This window comes from Balearica regulorum, chromosome 11 (assembly GCF_011004875.1).
Source record: "Balearica regulorum gibbericeps isolate bBalReg1 chromosome 11, bBalReg1.pri, whole genome shotgun sequence".
In the NCBI taxonomy this organism is placed as follows: domain Eukaryota; kingdom Metazoa; phylum Chordata; class Aves; order Gruiformes; family Gruidae; genus Balearica; species Balearica regulorum.
Window position 1 is genome coordinate 20,879,918 of NC_046194.1, and position 19,565 is coordinate 20,899,482.

Here is a 19,565-nt window from a genome sequence, read left to right on the forward strand (position 1 = left end):
TCACCCCCAGACACATACGTGGAGTTTGGGGCACTCAGTGCCTTACTACCCTACAGTGTAACCCCAGAAAAGCAATATAAACTGAACGAAAATGTTTGCATCATTTAATACATGCAGATTAGGGAGAAGCAGTCACAGTCACTGTGAAGTGGAATGTTTCTGGGATCTCAAGGTGAACAGATTTATGTAAAACATTGATGGGAATTTTAAAATTCGGTAGACTACTTGAGAATAAAAAATACAGATTAACAATGAATTATTATTGTTATTTTCAGCAGCAAAGGCATGTATATGGTAGTTGAAGTCATACTCCATAAAACGTTACTCCTGCTCCCTTACGCACAAACAGTTGTTAATCTTATAGAGACTTACCACAAGGAGTCCAGCTGTTTGATGCACCACACAGAGCCCAGGTGAGCATTACTCATATTAACAAGATTGCAAATACAGGGCTGAGTGCCTACAATTTCAAGTTATTGGAGTTTTCATTTACTTTGGGGGCTGTAAAATTAAACGTTTTTGATTTGGTGCTTTATTTAAAAAAAAAAAAAATAGCTGTACTATGACTTTTTCCAGTAGACATCTGGATAGCCACATCTGTTTGCAGGTGTGCAGGGCCTGCGTTATGGTAAAGGTGATAGTTGCACGGAAAACTATACCTTTGAAGTTTAGGGGTAGTTGAGAGACACTGGGGTGGAGAGGAGATGGCTGCAGTGGAGGACAAGGGATAGAGCTCCAACTAGGAGAAACCATGTAAATGATCTAGATTTGTTGACTTTTAAAGGTGTTTTATTTACAGAAAAGATAAGATTGAACATCACTACATAAACCCTGAGCCAGAGTGTTGATGCTACAACCACGTTCAGCATTTCACAGAGCTAAACTGACGGAGCCCAGTAAATGTCCTGTTACACATGGATCTGGCTGCCACATTTTGGGATGCAATTCAAAGCCAGCAACCACAGAAAACTTGGATCATTTGCAGCTCAAAAGCCTGACAGGCAAAAAAGTATGTTTTCTTTGACTGGAACCAGATTGTACAGCGAGCAGTGGCTGAGCATCAAGTAATGGCGAGTAGGTCAAGAGACCAGCCAAAGGTTTTCCAACCGGGCCAGAACATTTATTTCAGTCCAAACAACTGACACTGCATAGAGCCAATGTACTTGAACCCAGACCTTTTGGAAACAAACACTGTTTTGCTGCTCTGATGAAACATGTTCAGTGATACCTGATGTACAATTCTGTACAGATTCGGTCTGGCCCAGCAGGAAGACTGGGCTTTGGAAACTTAATTTTGCTCTCATTTACATGACTGTAAATGTGGAGTAATTTTATATGTGTCAGTGGGATTCGTACCATGGCAGCAGTATCATTTCCACTGGTTTGCAGTGCTGGTTGGTTGTGCCATGCTGTCACCATCTAGCTTTCCTCTTAACACTCTCCAGAGTCCCTGAAGAGCTGTGATAGATGCACACAGCAGGTTAGGGGTTTTAAATCTGCCATTTTCGGAACACTTTGCATGGGCAGGAGCACTACCTCTTATGATTTTTATTGACCTCTTCTAATAAGTAGCCCCTAGAAAAGACACCAGTGTGCTTTGTTTGCTCTTGGGGTGCATAAAGATGCAAGCTTTCTGAAGTGCTTGTTCTGCTTTTCTGATAACATTTGCTTCAGTTTCAGTTCATGCACATTCAGATGAAGGCTGTTCTTAGGGTGTTTTTCTTCTACTGGTTTTATTCTGGGAACTGCAATTTTTTTAGTGTGGTCTTTCACTGCAAACAGAACTGTACTGTATGTGCCGCTTCTGGCTTGTCCAAGCGTGGCATGCTAATCAGAAGTGGGTGCCAGAAATTGACCAAGTGGGACGATGTGTTGGTAGCCCCGATGCTGTTTGCCAGTTGGCACAGCATCTCCTCTGGATCTGGAGGGCAAAGAGCACAGCCCTCTCTGGGCTGATGTGCGGTGACCACAGGGAAAGAACGACCAAGGGCTCCATCCAAGCATGGAGCATTGGGAAGAACCCGAGCTCTTTCACAGCAGCCTGGTCTGCAGCAGGGATGGCCAGAGCTGACTCCCCACAATCACTTTTAATTCTGCAGATGTGAAGCAGAAACAAACAGCAAAGTGGTTTGTACTGTATAATTAAATGAGGAGGTCAAAGCCTTACTAACATTTTTCAAGGCTTACAAGGAAGAATGTTATTGTCTTTGCTGCGGTTCTGACAGGGTAGCTGTGAAAGAAGAACTTGGACCTTTTTCAGGCCTGTGTGGGAAGGCAGGACAAACACAGCGTATCTCTCAAATCTCACCAAACTTCCCAAAGCTCATGTGAGACCGTACAGGCCTTGCCCAGGCCCTGGACACCATAACAGAGTTCAGATGGGGGCCAGATCTTGCTATTTTGGATCCATGGTTTTGACTGAAGTGCTGCACGTAGGGAAAGAGCTGCCCTTACCTGCACTATGTCTCCTACAGTGGGACCCACACTGAGCTCATCCCTTTACTCAAAAGGATGGGTCTTATACAGGTTGGGCTGTTTCAATCAGGCAGATATGGGTCTTAATTAATTCAGGACCATCAAATTTCCTCCCCAGGCTTTTTTCTGCATTTGTACAAGTGGGACTGATTTGGGAAAGCTGATGAATCAAAATGAACGAGTACAGCTACAATCCACAAGTCATAGTCAACACATGCTTGGCAAATAAAAGCATCAGAAAGGTTTTTATCGGCCTAAATATTGAAACCAAATTTTATTTTTTGAAAATGACATTACACACATCTTGCAAATGTACATTTAGATGAGAAAACAATGAGTAACAAATATTGAGAGCAAAGCTATAAAGTGGACAGGTTCTCTGCTGCATGGCATCGCATTACAAGAATACTCAGACCTGGGATGGTTATTACAAGTAGTAAAAACAGTTCACAACACCTCACAAAAATGGAATTTTTTTCCTAGAAAGTCAAATCATCTAACAAAAGGAAATTCTGTTAAGGGAGAAGAGGCATGGGGGATAGATGTGTGGATCTAGGTACATTTTGTGGTTTTGTGGCAGGGCTTTGTGGGGAGGTTTAAGTCCATTTCTTAGAAAATCCACCTTTGTGAGTGACCCCCTCTTTTCTAAGACTTTGACTGTTTTCTGTCCTGCATTGCCAACAGAACCACAGCTATTCAACAATAAGCCCTGTGTACTCAACTCAGAGCTTGGGAGTGTGGAGAAGGAGTTGTCTACAGAACCCCTGACAGCATAATTCCTATATACCAGCCCCTACCCCCTTCCACTCTGTATCCAGGAAAACCAAAAAGCGTGTGCAAACTCTGCAAATCAGGGGCCGTGGGACCGGTCCCATGTAGAACAACCAGGTGTGGAAGCCACGGCCAATACACCACGTGCCACATGCCTCAGCTGCAATGGATCAGCGAGATCTCATTGTTTACCGGTGACGCAAACTTCCAAAGATTTAATTAGTTCCCCAGTTCAAGCAGAGGCAACAGGTGACTGATCTCCATCTGTTTTACCTTGGAAGTTAGAGTCTAATCAAAGTGCCAAGGCAAGGCGCTGTGAGAAATAAGTTCGCCGAGAGAACCTGTTGAGAACTGCTTTTCAAACCTCGTTGTATATCATTTTATTTATGCCCAAATCTGTACTTTACAACCACGAGAGAGACAAAGAGTAAGAGAGAGGGAGAGAGAGAGAATCTTTCCAGGAGGAAAGGAAGAGCTAATTAAGAAAAGAGAGGTACAGGACCATGCATTTACTCTCAAAAGCTTGTTCACGAGCAAGCTAACATTTCTAACACTACAACCACTCATCTACATCTGTTTGCTAAGTAATTGAGTTCTACCTACAACTAGGGAGCAGAAGGGTTTCTTTTCTTTTCTTCCCCCTCCCTTTAAAACGTCAATAAAAATGTTTTCTGTACAAGTTGAATGGCACAAAAGGTGGTTAAAATGCTAAATAACTCACCACAAATGGAGAATGCAAAATTAGTTCAAAACATGCATGGACTGTGTACAGGTAAGCAAGGAATCATTGGCATAAAGCTGCAATATATTACAAGATGATACAGTTGAGATCTTTTGGAATAACCCCTGCTTGTTCCGTCCCTTTAAGAGAACTTCACATAAAAATTCAGCGTAAAGGGAATTCAAGGTATATATCCAAGCAGAAAGTTAACTATGGGCAACATTACTTGTCTGAAGAGAAAAGCATTTCCCCTCCCCTTCCACGCACTCCCCCAAGGTACAAAAGTCAACAGGATTAGCATTGCTGCAGGCTTGCCAAAAAGAAAGGTTAGATCTGGTTCAGGAGAACAAAAGCACCATTTAAATTAATAGCTTTTTGTACAATGTCATTAATTAAATACCTTATTATTTAAACAAAAACAAACTGAAATTTACCAATCCCAACAAAATAACAACTGAACCCTTACCACCCACGTGTCCTCCAAGGTTATGTACACAGAGTTTAAAGTATACCAGCTAGACTTTAAACCCGGCTGCCCCTCCAACCCCCACCCACCGAATGACAATAGAAAATACATCGTGGCCTCTCAGTTATATTATATTGCAGCTTTGTCATTAATGATGAAATCATACAAACTCAATGAATGACCTAAGACAGTAATCCATGATCAGGTTCCAGTTCAGCTGCATATCTCCCTCCCTCAACACAACTCGTCGGCAGATTTGCAGCTCGGAGCAAGCCGCAGAGCGCAGGGCCGTGAGCGAAGGCAGTTCGTGCTCTTCAGAGAAGAGTGGCGTGAACAACTTGGGCTTATGCGATGAGAGCCGCTAACCCTAACTTGTGATTGTATTTGTGATTAAGAAAATAGGCAAAGGCTAGTAACAGCAAAGTCAGCGAGCTGATACTCCTTTCCTGTGCTTCTAGACTAGACGGTGTCATAAAATACAGAGTGTCTTGGAGAGGAATGTGTCATCATTTCAGAGAATAGAAGGAGATTTGGCTAGACAGGTTTCCTCTTTCTGAGAGACCCTGGGTTGTCTTCTAAATTGATAATCGCAGCTGTACTAGTACTGCCACGGTGATAAAGCTGCTCGGATCACACATCATTTAAATAAGAAGCAAACTAACAACAATTTTACATGTCAGAATTCAGCATGTAATTATAACTCATAGGCTTTCTTGTTCTTACATTCAATACTTCTGCTTCACCTTATCTATAAACACCAATTAGCAGTGCAATTAATTCCCTAGACATTCTTCTTTTTAAGGAGACACATCATTAGACATCACACTAAATCTGGAAAAAGCTCTTCTGTTGTAAAGAGGGCGGAAAAAAAAGGAAAAAAAAGGTGAGTGTTCTGCACCCCCTCAGTGACCGTGCGGTCAGCATGAGATGGACACAGAATATCACTACATTTCAACTGCCACCTGCAAAGGGAAGTGAATTAAAAACCCATCCATATCTGCTGTTCAATGGTTGGAAGCAGATGGAGCAAAGCAGCCACGCTGGCATTTTAAAAAAAAAACAAAACCAAAACCAACCCAACAAAACCCAAAAAAAACCCAAAACCAAACAACAACAACAAAAAAACCCCACTAAATGTTTCACAGGGATTCTCTGAAGGTAAAATTCTTCATTTCAAGAACTGGGCCTGGACCCCAGCTCGGGGTCCATTTGGTCCATCACAGACATTTCCTACGTTTGACTCTGCACATGGGTTTCTCAGAAACTCAGGGGTTCAGAACCAGGGTTTGGTTGAGGTCCACCCAGACCAAGTGCCACCAACTGTTTCATTCTGACTGCACGCGTCAGGCAGATCGCTTTGCTCTGCAACAACCCCGCTGTTCAAATGTAACTCAAATTAATCTCGATTTCCTACCTATAACTGTTGCAAATAGAGATGGAAGAACCAGCTTGGATAAAAATCAAGAGCAGCCTTAAATTTAGATGAGTCACCTAAAATGAACTGAACCTTCCTTTTTATGTTCAGAGACATTTGCTAATACTTTTCTCTAAAAACCGAGCCAACCCTAAATCTCTATTCTGCTTGGTACTAGCTGGGACTAGAGTAGAAAAATACTGGAAGAAATAGAAATGCTATTTCTAGTTCCATAAACCTGCTGGGCTCAGGGCACGTCTATGGGTAGACTGAAGTGAGAGTACAGTGAGATAAAGCCAACACTCTTTAAACCAGAAAATATAGAGGAGATCCTGATTTGCTAAGCTTCCTTGTTTAATTTTCAATTCTAACAGTTTTAAGATATTTCAACAAAGCAAGCTATTTCAGCTTTATCATTAACTATAATAAAACTATACAAAATATCTCCCATATATAACTTGCTATTAGAGGTTCATACAAGAGATCACCTTATAGTTGGGGTCAATGAGGTTTTCTCTGCAAAGTCTGCAGCTGTCACCCAGGAAACTGAGTCTGCACTTAAGTAATCAATCACACAAGAACTATTGACAGTAATCAATCTTTGAAATACGAGACCAACCTTGGACCAAATGGATTCAGCTCCCTTAATTACAGAGGAGCTTCTGCCTGTTTAAAGCAGCAGAGAATTAGGTGTATTGGGTTTCACTTGTGTTATATTGAGCGTCTGAGAATCTATGGAAACAAAGAGGTGCAATCTTCATGCAAAAAAAAAATAAAAAATCTGAGACTAAACAGCAAACAAATGTGTTCAGCTAAGTAAGTTGTTTCGCCTTTTAGGATTAAATTGACAAGCCCTGTAACTCAAATGAATTTAGAAAAAGGATCTCATGAGAAAACCGGCATTAAACAGATTCCCTTGTTCAGCACAGACTTCCCATTGATTTATTGAATGCAGCAGCTCTCACATAGGTGGCTAGGCATTTCATGGACAAGATCATCATCAGCCCCTCTGCTTGCATAGCAAATCAAGGTGACCTCCTCCAGGAGTCTGTCTTGGCTTTTCACCCTGCTGCAAGTGGGTTGCTACATTTTCCAGAGTTTACTGAGCTCCATGGGAAGGGACGGGAGACTCAGAGGTGCCCTCCTTACCCTCTTGAACATGTCTCGCAATTCCCTGGTGTGCCAGGCTCATCCTCTCCAAGCCAGGTTGGTGCTCTCATTCAGCGAAGGGCTGGATCTTCCCTTCCCCTTTTTAGGGACGACATGTGCTGGCAGGAGAGTAAATCAGGAGCAGGGGAGGAACTTCAAACCGAGTTCTGCCTGTGGCCAAGTGTGACCTTATTTCTGCCATTGGGAGAGGGACACACACTGTTGTGGCAGATAGCCTGCATCCTGGCTTCGATACCTGCAGGGGCAATAACTCTCTCAACACGCAGCCAGGAACCCCTGCTGGTTTTCTGTCCAGAATGAAGCAGTAGATCCCCGCTAGCCCCAGCCTCCCTTTTTGTTTGTCCCTGGAATTTCTTGGCTTGTCTTTTATTATTCCCACACATCAATGGCACTGACGTTTCCAGTGCTCTGCCTCATGCTCTCCCTTCCATGTGATTTTCTGTGAAGTTCAAGCTCATGTCATCACTCAGTAAATATCTCCTAACGAATGCCCCCTACTATTCCTCTTAGAAACAAGTCTTTTTTCTTTGTTTCCCATGACACTGGCCATCATGGGGCATCTTTCTCTAATGATGCCAACTTTCTTTTTTCAGCTGACAGACTGTAATTCCTGCAAAGATCTGTTAATTCCCTTTGGGCATCCTCCTTCAGTTGTTTGAGTGATAAACTGTCAGACCTAGGGAAGCTCTAAACTGGCTCGAGAGTCCTCAGTTACAGTTCATTGAGATATAAAGCAAGAGCCAGAATAGGTTTGTTCAACTAAGTGCATTAAGCAATGAAACTGAAAGGCAACTCTTTCCCACGAAGCCATCTGGCCGTGAACACATTCTAAACAAGAAAGCTTTCAACAACAGGCCCACTGTTTTCTTGGTAGAAGGCCACTGAAATCATTAAACTTCTTCATCATTTACAAATACAAGGCCCACATTTTGAATGGTAACACGAATTGCCCCCAAAATGCACACGTACGTGTAATCAAAAGAGGGGCAGCAGGGCTCTGTATTCAGGCCAGAGGTGGCAACTCCGGATGAGAGAATTGGGTTGCTGGATGTGGGTATGGCCTGGCTCTCAGGTGTTGCTGGCTCCTCCATGGGTTTTGAGGGAACTAAATATCATGTGTCTGTCTTTCACCATTAAGAAAATAATGAAGCATTTTTACAGCATACTTTTGAGAGCGCTACAGTTCCTGAAAAGACTTGCCAAAGGCAATGGATCATAGTTTGCTTCTATAAGGTTTTCAGACTTTGCTAAGTAACGAATACCGATAATGAATACAGACTTTGCTAAGTAATGAATACCGATGCAGCAGAACCCAGCCCAGTTCCCTCCACAATCGGTGAGGAGTGGCTGCACTGTGAGACACAAGACTCAGCTTTAACATTTCCAGAGATACCACGGAGAGGCCTGCTCAGATGCATACAGGTGGGACAGAGACATCAGCCAGAAGAAATCTGGGATTCTGGAGACAGTGATTTTCAAGAGCTGGTTGAATAAATGCGAGATGGGCTAAATATCTCAAGAATCAAAGTCTGTCCTGCCCCCTTTTGTCAAGGCCATTTTTACCTGGGCCTTGTTGGGTGTATGTATAGTCCTGCTTCTGAAGCCCAAAGCATGTTGGAAGGCACTTAAAGTCTTAACCTTCTTGGTCTCATTACGCCAAGGCGGTGTCTCAGCTGAATCTCTTCTAGGTATCTTGTGTAAAGCATTAATCCTGTTGCACGGACTGATCTCAACCTTTATCTAGATAGAAAAAGAAAGATCTTCATCTTGTGCCATCCATTTGCTTCAACAAAGAACCTCAGCAGTCCCAAATACTCTTCCAGCCTGCTTCCATCAGCAACCAGAAAAATACTTTTGAGCCTAAATCACCACTAGAAAAAAGAAGCTGTTTTGTTCTGTCTTGGTCATGATCAGCATCTCATGTGTGGTAAACGCACCTCTATATAGCTTTTTCTCTCATTGTGGATTGTCTTAGCTTGAGGAGACACTTTCTGGACTAATTTTATACCTACTTTACTTGGCTATTTTTTCTTCCTTTCTCTAAAAATGATTCTGCCTCTACTATAGTAAAAGACAACTCTCCAATTGCCTTGAATGGATGTGGGCTACCACTGAAGTCAATGACAAAATACACTCGCGTGCTCTCACTGCAGTAAAGAAGTCTCACACTGTAAAGTCCATACTGTGCCCCTATGGATGCAACATCCAGGGATGGCTGTCGCTGGAACAGCGTCCGTGTGGGGATTCAGCGTGGCATTACAGCAATTTCACAAGGTGTTCTGTGAAGTAGCAGGAAGACCAGCACTGACCTCAAAGGCATGGAAAAGGAAACACAAGGCATCCTATAAAATGTCTTCAGTATCCATATGGATAAGGAGAAACTAACACTTTAATGCCATTCTTTCCTATTTAAAATGCCTAGGTGTAACATTGTTTTGCTGTTTGCCATAATTTTTGGTCCTACCTCCTTTTTTTCCCTTCAGAATTACTGTTCAAGAAAATGAGAGAGAACTAACAGCTAGACTGTGTGCGCGATTTTTTGCATGCATACAGTGTGTTAGCTAAATACGAAACAGAGATGTGTTTTCCAAGCAGACTTACTTTTCTGTTGTCTATGAAAATAACACAATTAGTGTTTCTAGCTCCTGAGAAGATTGTAAATAATGTGCAGATATAGGAAATACAGACAATGGTAGGCAAAAGCTATTTCCATCTCCCACTGCACAGTGGACCACGGTAAAATCCCATTACCAAAATCTTTCAAAATTACTTTGAGGTGTAGAGTTGTGGTTGGCTATTTAGCTGGTGGAACTGAACTAGCTCCAAATCTTATAACAGATGAGGCTTTAACCCAGAAACTTCAAGATTATAAATGCTTTACAAGTGACAAAAATCCTAAGGCTGAAGATTTTGCTGCATTGCCCTGATCTTCTACAGTCAAGACCATCACTGGAGTGTAGGAATGAATAGTAAATACATCAGTCTAGGCTTGGAGGATTGCTCTAATTCCTTCCTAATAACTGTGTGGCTGAAACAGGTGTTTTTACTGTATATGCAAATTTGCTAAAATACACTGGATACTGAATAAAGGCAGATTTTGAAGAAACAAAGCCCTACTACTTTAAAAGTCTCTCCAATTTGTTTTAAATACTGTATTATTTTAAAACAATATAGTCTTAATGATTCAATTAGTCTCTGAAAACACTAAAGGCAGCCTCATGAGGGAAATTAGACAGGGGATTTATAGCAGAATTAATATAGCAGATCCTCATATCCTGTGGAGTTTTATGTGCTTGTAAAAGTAGACAAAAATTTAAAAGGTAAACTCTGGAGTATATAGTGGAATTACTATCATCTGCTCCAGGATCTCATAGGGTCTAGAATTATTATAGTATATTGAAAGCAATTACTAATTTATTCCAGTTCAGGAAAGCTTTCTGACCAAACCCAAGCTTATATCTCATGAAAAATCAACAGGATTTAAGCACGTGCTAAAATTTAAGCACATCTTTCAGTTCTTTCCTGAATCAGGGCTGTCCCTATATTTAAATAACTAAGGTACGATGCCTGTGCATTGCTTCTTTTTGTATTCAAATCTATGTTAGGGATCCTACAAAGCCAAAGATAACTAGTTTTGAATGTAGGTAACATTCCACATGCATTTCTGTACAAGAACTCATGCAATATTGGCATTAATATAGACTTAACTATATGTTACAGCCGAAATGCTACTGCCTAGGCATTTCTACCTAGAAAATTGCTTTTTAAAACTTGGGAGTTTGACCTCATACCCTGTTTTCTTTGTGGCTTCTACTGGTTAGAATGGCTATTTTTTCCACTGAACAATTACTTTTTTCTTCTTTTAGGCCTTTTCAAGGTCGCCCTAATTCCCTGAAGGAATTGTTGGCCTCAGCCCCACCCCGGGACGATCCTCATGCAAACAAAACTCCACTCCCAAGGGAGCACTTGCAGGATCAGGTTTTAGATTTGTCACTAGGTGCAGCTCAGGAAGAAAGCCTCGGTGATTCCTTAGCACACCCCACCAGGAAAAGCATCTTCAAATAACCAAACACTACTTGTGGCAGGAAGGAAAGGAACCACTTCGCTACAGCTGCCGCAACAACCGTCCATCCCAAAGGTTCATTCACCCCTTGGGATCCTGCTTTATCTTATACAAACTGAACTCATGGATACTGGATGAAAACACATCTCGGTCCCCTTTCCTACCACCATCAGCTGCAGCCGTTCAATCTGCTCATGGATAGCAAAGATTTAGGTTTTCCTGGGTGGATCTGTGGTGAGTGTCCCATACTGAACAGTAAGAGAACCTAGACGTGATTGTATGGCTGGTCTCTTGGTTTAGCAGAGACTCAGAAGAAAAGTAGCAGGACATGCTAACTCTGACTGTGACAGGAATGGCCTGTGTCACCCAAGTGACACCACCTTCGGCTGGAGTCCAAGTCCATCATCTCTAACAGGCAGAGTCATGACTAGCAGACAGTGTCCCTGGAAAGGCCGAGACTTGGGGAGGGACTCTGCGATTTCTACCAACAGAACAGAGGAGAGGGTAAAAGCATGTCAAATTATCTGTACCACTAAAGCTTTTACTAAGACAAAAGCTCTGACGTAATAATATTGTTACCATAACCATGGCCTTTGACGTCCTTATGCGTAAAAAGTCCTGTTTTCTCACGACCAGTGTCTACAGTAGCACCCACAGGATTAAACAGCCATAAATTAGCACCCATAACCAAATCTGCACCCAGAATACTTCAGCACCTTCTGTTAGAGGATCCAAAAGCACTTCACAAACGTTAACCAACATTTGGCCTCACAACCCCCAGTGAGGTAGAACAGTGTTGTCCCTGTAGGGACAGACAGACAGATCGAGGCACAGGGTTACTTAGAGACCTGCTCCCGTTCAGACACTAAATTTAGCAATGCCAAGGGCTGAATGAAGGTGTCCTGACTACTGCACCTATGCTTTGTCCGCACCACCATCCTTTCCCCCACCAACCTCCAAGACGAGCCCTCAGCCTTTCAACTAAAACCACGATTCTATATACAATAGGTGAAACGATCATTTAGCAGTCACGTAGTCAGTTATTTAATTAAATGAAGTTATTTGTGGGAACAAATGATTTCTTGTGCAAAACTCCGGGTGTAAATGATCATGCTCTAAGACTACTGGGTGCAAATTTGGTGCAGGATAACTCTGACTCCTTGATAATTCCCAATCCTGGCCTCTCTCAGATAAATCTTTTTTTCAGTTGCATTATACGTATCATCACATGAACCTCTAAAGATGCAGCCTGTACAGATTGTTTCCTACCGGCAACGCAAGCAAACAAAATGTGGAGTGGCTTTGGGAACAACCCAGCATTCACGTAGCGCCAAACATCACAACGTTATAATTCATTCTAATCACAAGGGGTTGCAAGGGAATAGGTGTATATGTTGAAACAAAGGCAAATAGAGCAACAAAGAAAGATTTGATTGCACAGATTTCATTTAGGTAAAGTTCTGTAATAATCAGTTTCATCGGAAGCTTATTCCATGAGAAAGGGAGGCAATGCCAGCTAGCCTATGACAAAGCTTCGGTGTAGTAAAAACCACCAGCCCTGCGTGAATAGATGAACTTTGCATTCTGTAGGAGCCATTACTGATTAATAAAAGCAAAAGGTTTCTCTAAATACAGTAAGTTTGTTTTTGTCAGATAGAAGAGTTTCTTAAAAGACGGGTTTTTGAACACCACAAAATTCCATTTGTTATATAAGTAGAGAATCTGGCCATAGTTAGGAATACTGAAGTGTAAAAAACCAAATATGTAGTCTGAAACATTACAAAAACTATCAAAACATTCAATATTTTGAATTGACCTTTTTTCCCCTACATGCGTCTGTTTTGGCAGTGATGACAAGATTTCCAAACTGAGTTGTTATTACTGTTCTGCAGTTGTTGGTTGGTTTTTTTTGTACATTTTTCTGAACGTGTTTTTTAAACAAAAGAAAATTACCAGCTTTTATAAAAAAGAAGGAGCTTGAATCCTTACTCCCAAAACACAGATACAAGGTTTTCCTTTATAAAAAGTGTATTGATTTTTTTGCTATAAAAAGTGACCTATAGGGTGTCAAACCTGAAAACAAATTTTCACAGTGTTTTCAGTGTTGGCTGTTCACAAGGCATTACTGTTACAAACAGAGATAGAGAGATACCATAGGGTAGGTATAAAAATTTGTTACCAGCTAGCAGTATCTTTGGATCAGATGTGAAAGGTGTTCCGCTCCAGATAACTCAGCTGACTTTTTTCTTTTTTTTTTTTTTTTTGCTTAATCATTAAAAAAAAAAAAATCTCAATATTTGAATCATGATTGTACTAACCTTACTTAACATCTTATGCAATCGTTCCCAATCTCATCCAAGCTTCTGCTGGCATATTAAGCATCAAACTAGTAAGTCATTTCCCTTCCTGCCCTCCAACAAGAAAAACAGTACTAGTTAGTATGCAGGTGCTAAAATCAGGGCTGCAAATGTGGGGCAGGTGAGCTGGCAAACGCTGGCAGTTTGGCCAAGTGGAGAATATCATTTGCTCTACTTGAGCTTGCAAATCGGTCAGCAAGTGATCCATTTGCACACTTTCAGGGGAGCTACTTTACTATCACTAGGAAAATTACAACAGTTGCAGCAGAAGAAGAGATAATAAAAGAAAATGGGAAATGCACAGGATCATTGGCATATTGGCCCCAAATTGCTCGCAATGTCCATTTTGCATCCCTAGAACTGAGAAGAATGGTATCCCTCTATCTCTATAGACTGGTAGGTGTTGATTTGTGGCACGGAGGATAAATCACAGAAAAAAAATGACATAAAACTGTGTGTCCTTTGTCTGATTTGAAAGCACCAGTCACCTATCTGCTTATTTTGGCAGAAGTACTCTACTGTATCTTAAACATAGCTTGCAATATGGACATTTAGCTTTGCGTCGCTTTACATGGAATCGCCAAGGGAATCAGAGTCGTCCAAAGACAGAGGCAGATACAAGTCCTGTGGGAAGAAAGAAGAAAATGTTAACTCACACAATCAGTTTCCACCTTTGGTCATGCGTAAGGAACCAGTCGAATGGTCCGGTTCCGTGCAGTTCGTAGGGACAGGGTGGAAGGCTCATGCACTGGTTACTGGACGGGCTGACCAGTTGTCCAGGTAGTTCAAGGCTAAAATCAAGGCAGGTTGCTTGCACAGTGGAGTAAGAGAATCTTGGTACGAGAAGAAAGATGACTGTTCAGGGATAAGTTTGAGAAGTATTTTTTTATTGCATCTGGATCAATGTGTCCATTATAGCACATGCGTGAAAGAGCAGGAACTTTCCTTAAACAGGTTTCTCTGAACCTAAGTCCACAATAAAGTCTTACCTTGATTTGACAGACACCCTTAGGACAAATCTCTAGGAAAAGCACATGTTCCATGATTTATTCTTTATTTCAAGTCATGTCTGATCGATTAGAACAGTTAAGAAATTAATCCCACATTTATTATTTGGCTCAAATGTTGAATTTAAAGATTTTCCATGGTCCCTATCTGAGGTAACCATCTTATTCCGCTTCCTTAAAGTTCTGCATGGAACTAGTTACACAAACCTGCTCAAGGGCTAAAGCTCTCCTCGGACCTTTTTGAACTTTGACCCACACACAGGGTAACTGTGAGCAAAATGAAGAAAAGCCCAAATACGCAGAAAGAAAATTCACAACCATCTTGATATAAGAAGAGGTAAAATATGACTTTGTGGTGAACTCAACCTAAGCGTTTATCACTTGAGCTTTAGAGGGGAAAAAAGAAAAGTGATGTCATCATAAGCAAGAAATTGCTCCTGGGAGGAAGACAGTGATGCATGAATATTCTGGCAACCTGAAATGCTACACTTGTGCTTGCTGATTGGCTTAGGTTAGTGGAGAAGCTCATAGATGGATTGGCTTTGCCCTCAGCAGTCACCATCTATTACAAATGTTCTAGGGGCTTCACTGGAAAGGTCATAAATCAGCCAGCTGAAAACATACATAAAACATTAAAGAAGGTGAGTTTTACTTGTCTTTACCAGGAAGCAAATACTCATCTCCAAAGTCCTAAATGAGATAATGTTTGGAAAATATTTCAGGTCCTTGATGGCTGAAGCAAGGGGTGCAGTTTACAGCATTACTTTTGCTGAAATACACACATGCAATTGTTGAATTCAGACTATGAGCCAGATTCTGTTCTCAATTATAAATTAATAATAAATCTGGATCCACTGTCTTAAAATTGGTGCATTTCCTCAGACTTAGACTAAGCAGCTGAGATCAGAGTGAAGTCCTGAGGAAAACAGATTTCATTTGGATTCAGCTATGCCTTTGTTAAAGAAAGTCAAATAATGCTGAGTAACTACAGCCTCTCCATATGTTGGGAATATTTTAAAGATCTGATTTTTGAGAAGCCAAAAATCCATCCCAGGCTCCCTCAGTACCATTCAACCCCACATCCAATGGTCTGTGATGCAAAATCTTACATGTTAGAGGTGTAATCCAAAGCCCATTGGGACTTTTGGGGATTCTTCCCATTGACTTCTCGGTTCCACCATCATAACAACTGTAGTCCAGCTGCTGCTACCACTCCTCACGTAATCCTCCAACAAAATGAGTTCATCCTGTGCAATCCAGGCCACAGTGGATTACATGTGGCTGGCTGACTGCAAAACCTCGCCACTATCAGAATTTTTTAATTATTCTTCCAGAATTTCAAGTCAATGTTTTCAAAGCCATCCTCGGGCTGAGAGGTACATTCTGATTGCTAAAGAGAAATCCCACTGACCTCCCCTCACACTTACATTTATGTCCAAGTTCCAATCTCTGTATCAATTAAAGACTGTTGGAAGCAACACTGTGGCTATTCCAGAAATGAGAAAGCCCGTGGAAATGACAATCTGGACTCAGCGCAGAATGGCACTGAATAACAGGAACAGAAAAAGCTGTGACTGCTGCTATGCCTTTTAAATAAATCAATACATGAATTATCTAGGAGCCAGCCCAGGTTTACTGATCTCTACTAGACACCCTGTTTGTTACCAGGAAAAACAGCTACTGTACCAGAACACAATTGTTACACCAGCTGTAAAAAATCACTTCTTTCCTGTAAAACAGAGCATGGCCTTAAATAATTAAAAAAAAAAAATCTTTGAAAAGCATCATTAAAGTGATGTCTTAGAACCTCAGTAACATTTACATTTCTTCTGGTGTTTAATGGACCAGGTTTGCCAGCACTTCCGGCTTTTCGAGAGAGGAGGATTTATATGAAGATCGTAACCATCAATAACTTGTGAACTTTTTCAAATAGTGATACAAACTCAGGGTTAAGTTACCTCTTCTGATCCATATGGATGATCTCCAGCACACATTAATAACTCAGGTGGAAGAAACAGGCCAATGATTTGTTGTTCACCATCTTGCTAGAGCCCGAAATGACAATGCTTTTGGGTAACGGGCCAAATTCTCCACTGTTTCAACATAAGGAGTTGTGCTTCCAGAGAATATGGCTATGACTTAAATGTTCTACAAATCTAAGTAGAAACAGATGTAGTAAGGTATAAGAAACGTAATACCTTGTGCTTACGGAGGCTCCCTGGGCTGGTAGGTGTGGAGATCGGGGACTGCTTTGATTTGGGTGTAGACAGCTGACTGCTTGAGGTCCCATTTGCTGTCAGAAAACAAAACAGAAGCTAGCAGTTGGACAAGCAAGAGGAAGATTTTCTTTCCCCTTTGGGAAAACGGAAGGTATCCAAACATTTAACACAGGAACGCTGTAGTTTAATCATGTTAGGCAGGAGAAAAAACCCAAGTGAACAGCATGGCTATTCACCCAACTTAAGGCTTTCAGCTGTTTGGGATAATAGACTGTAAAATACAGTGAAATACAAAATATATCAAAAGAGCAATATTTTACACTACAAATATTCACCAAATTGATCCACAATGTACATCATCAGAAAAACAGAAAGATAATTTCGATGTTCCCAAACAGTTTAACACAACTGAAACCACATGGCTTTAAGGGCATGAGTAGACACCAGAGGCTGCAGATATTCTGGATCCTACACAAGGAATGTTAAATGTCAGATATACACATTACAAATTAGACAAACAGCTGCCTGGAATGCCCGGGATGTAGTTAGCTGTGGCTGGGATTAAATGACCACAAGAGCCCTTCTGAAGGCCTGGTGTAAGCATGGGGTGGCACGTCCCTGTCCACCTCTCAGTGGAGGGGCCAAAGGCGGCTCTGCTGTTCCTCCACTGCCTGCACCAGAGAACTGAACGTGGTCCACCAGGAGAATCGCATCAAGCGACGATGCTCTTGCAAAGATAAAATCTGGCCTTTTGGGTTGCTTTGTTTGTTCATGTTGCTTTGAAGAAAACATAGTTATTCTCCATTTAAAAATATATGATTCGTTTAAACCAATTGGCTTTTGGTGATTCATTGAGGCCTCCATGGACCTGGCTTTTAGTTAAAGTGAAGGGCCCCAGCTCTGAGTCAGGGCAAGGGATTATGCATTTACTCGACTAAAAAGTAGATAGCATATTATGCAGAAAAGTGAAGGGAAACAAAATGGAATAAGGATAAATTATTTTTTTCCTACCACTGATGTTCTTTGAAGTAAGTTAATGTCTTTGATAACTGCCAGGTGTCACAATACATCTTTCATAAGGACATACTTACGCCTAGTGAACTTGGCCATTCATAGATTGTGTATCCACTCCAGGGATACAGACCTTCTTCTTAGCAGGAGTTGTAAACACATAGTTCTATCAGCACAAGCAGCATTACTTGAGGGAAGGAAATTCAAGCTCATGCTGGCTGTGTCCAAGTATATTATTTTTTCTGGCCTTTTCTTTTTGCAATCCAAGCAGCAGCAAGCTGGAGGCCTTATGAGCATCAAACTATGTATCCAAATCAAGTCTACAGAAAGTGACATTTCCAAAACCTACTCCAGATGTTAACATATTCAGCACAAGCCACAAAACTAAACCCCAAATATTTTGATTGTCACTTCCTTAAATGGCGGTAGCGTTGCCAGCCCTCCAGATAACTACACAAATCCCTACCCCTTTTAAAGAAAACATTCTTAACTGCGTTGATGTTTCACACAGAGAGACTAAGACAAGCATATAATGATCCAGGCTTGTTGTCCTGCTCTCCAAGCATCCAATATCTCTGTCTATACCATTATTCTAACTGTAAAGAGTACTGGAGGATGGATGATTTCAGCATATGGGACTTAGGCTTTCAATTGTAATACCTGAATATGCAAATCAGTTACTTAAAATTGAGCAAGTAGCGGAGTGTCTGGAGGAGACCTACGAAATGTATAAAGTATGATACAGTAAGAAGAAGGTGTGCGAGTGTTGTATTTTTAAGAGCAAAACCAGCATAACTCTTGCTTTAATGCCTGAGACAACCTCGTTCCTCTTCTCTGTTATCTTCTTGTGAGAAAGAGGGGAGCAGTGAAGGTTCGGAGTATCACCGGCCCAATGCAGAGGTCATACACGTAAATTCAAGAAACACGTGCTCTAAGCCACAGGACAAAGGAGGAGCTGCTGGCGTGTTAAAGCAGCTCAGACTCAATAGATTGATGGTGAGGTGGGCCCTGTCTTCATATCCACCATTTCTATGCAGAAGGCACCGCTGGGAAGAGGAGGCTATTCATCACAGATAGCTTTTTTCCCATTACAAATGCACCTCACTGAGGAAATAGGTATTTCTTAAAAGGTAGTAAAAATAATGATTTACAGATAATTGGGGAACAGAACGACCCTTCACCTCCTCATTCCACTCGGACCATTCTTTATTGGCGGGGTGCAAACACTAGTTATGGAAACCCAGAAACTGTTCTGCACGGGTCCCTGCACTGCGATGTGCCACTTTTCACATCCAGTTCTACAAAGTGAGCTGCCCTCGAGGTTTCCGGGAAAAAAAAGTAGAGTTCACTAACTATATGCCATATAATGAAGGCAATTCAGAAAAAAAGAACTTGGATATCTTTTTTTTTTTTTTTTTTTAAACCAAGTGACTTTGTGTTTTCTATTAAAGAAAATGTGGGGTACAATAGTACTAATATAATCTGTATTAGCTAGAATCCATCTCTCATTTCTAAAATACCTGTTTCTTTCCTCATTTCCAATTGCCACTGATCCTGAGGCAGGAGGTAATCCTTCCCAAGATGAAGAATGCCACTTAACAACTCTACAAGAACCCCAAATTTCCCTTCCACAAACAGGAAGACTGGAAGAACGGCTAATAGTCGGTGTGCAGCAAATAGATGTAACTGCTGCAGGGAAGGACATAAATTCCCTAATACAATGAGACTTTTAAGTGCTACAGCAGGGATGTTAATATTTTATGAGCACCAATGAAAAAACAGATGTGACATCCGTATCAGAAATCCAATGAGACGGATGCGTATCATTACAAATACTCACAAACAGTTTTGCAGCAGGAGCAACAATTAAGAAGCTCAGCTTAATTTTCTT

At 41.3% G+C, this 19,565-nt stretch overlaps 1 protein-coding gene across 2 annotated transcripts in view; it reads right to left on the minus strand.

The window, feature by feature from the left end:
• Positions 1-13,044: 13,044 nt before the first annotated feature.
• Positions 13,045-19,565, minus strand: part of DCX (doublecortin) — a 122,877-nt gene continuing 116,356 nt past the window's right edge. For both annotated transcript variants that reach the window (XM_010302347.2, XM_075763642.1), the window contains 2 exons: positions 16,643-16,737; positions 13,045-14,061 (listed from right to left, as the gene is read on the minus strand). In XM_010302347.2, coding sequence (XP_010300649.1) covers positions 14,005-14,061; positions 16,643-16,737 — 152 coding nt within the window. In that variant the 3' untranslated portion in view covers positions 13,045-14,004. The remainder of the gene's footprint in view (positions 14,062-16,642; positions 16,738-19,565) is intronic.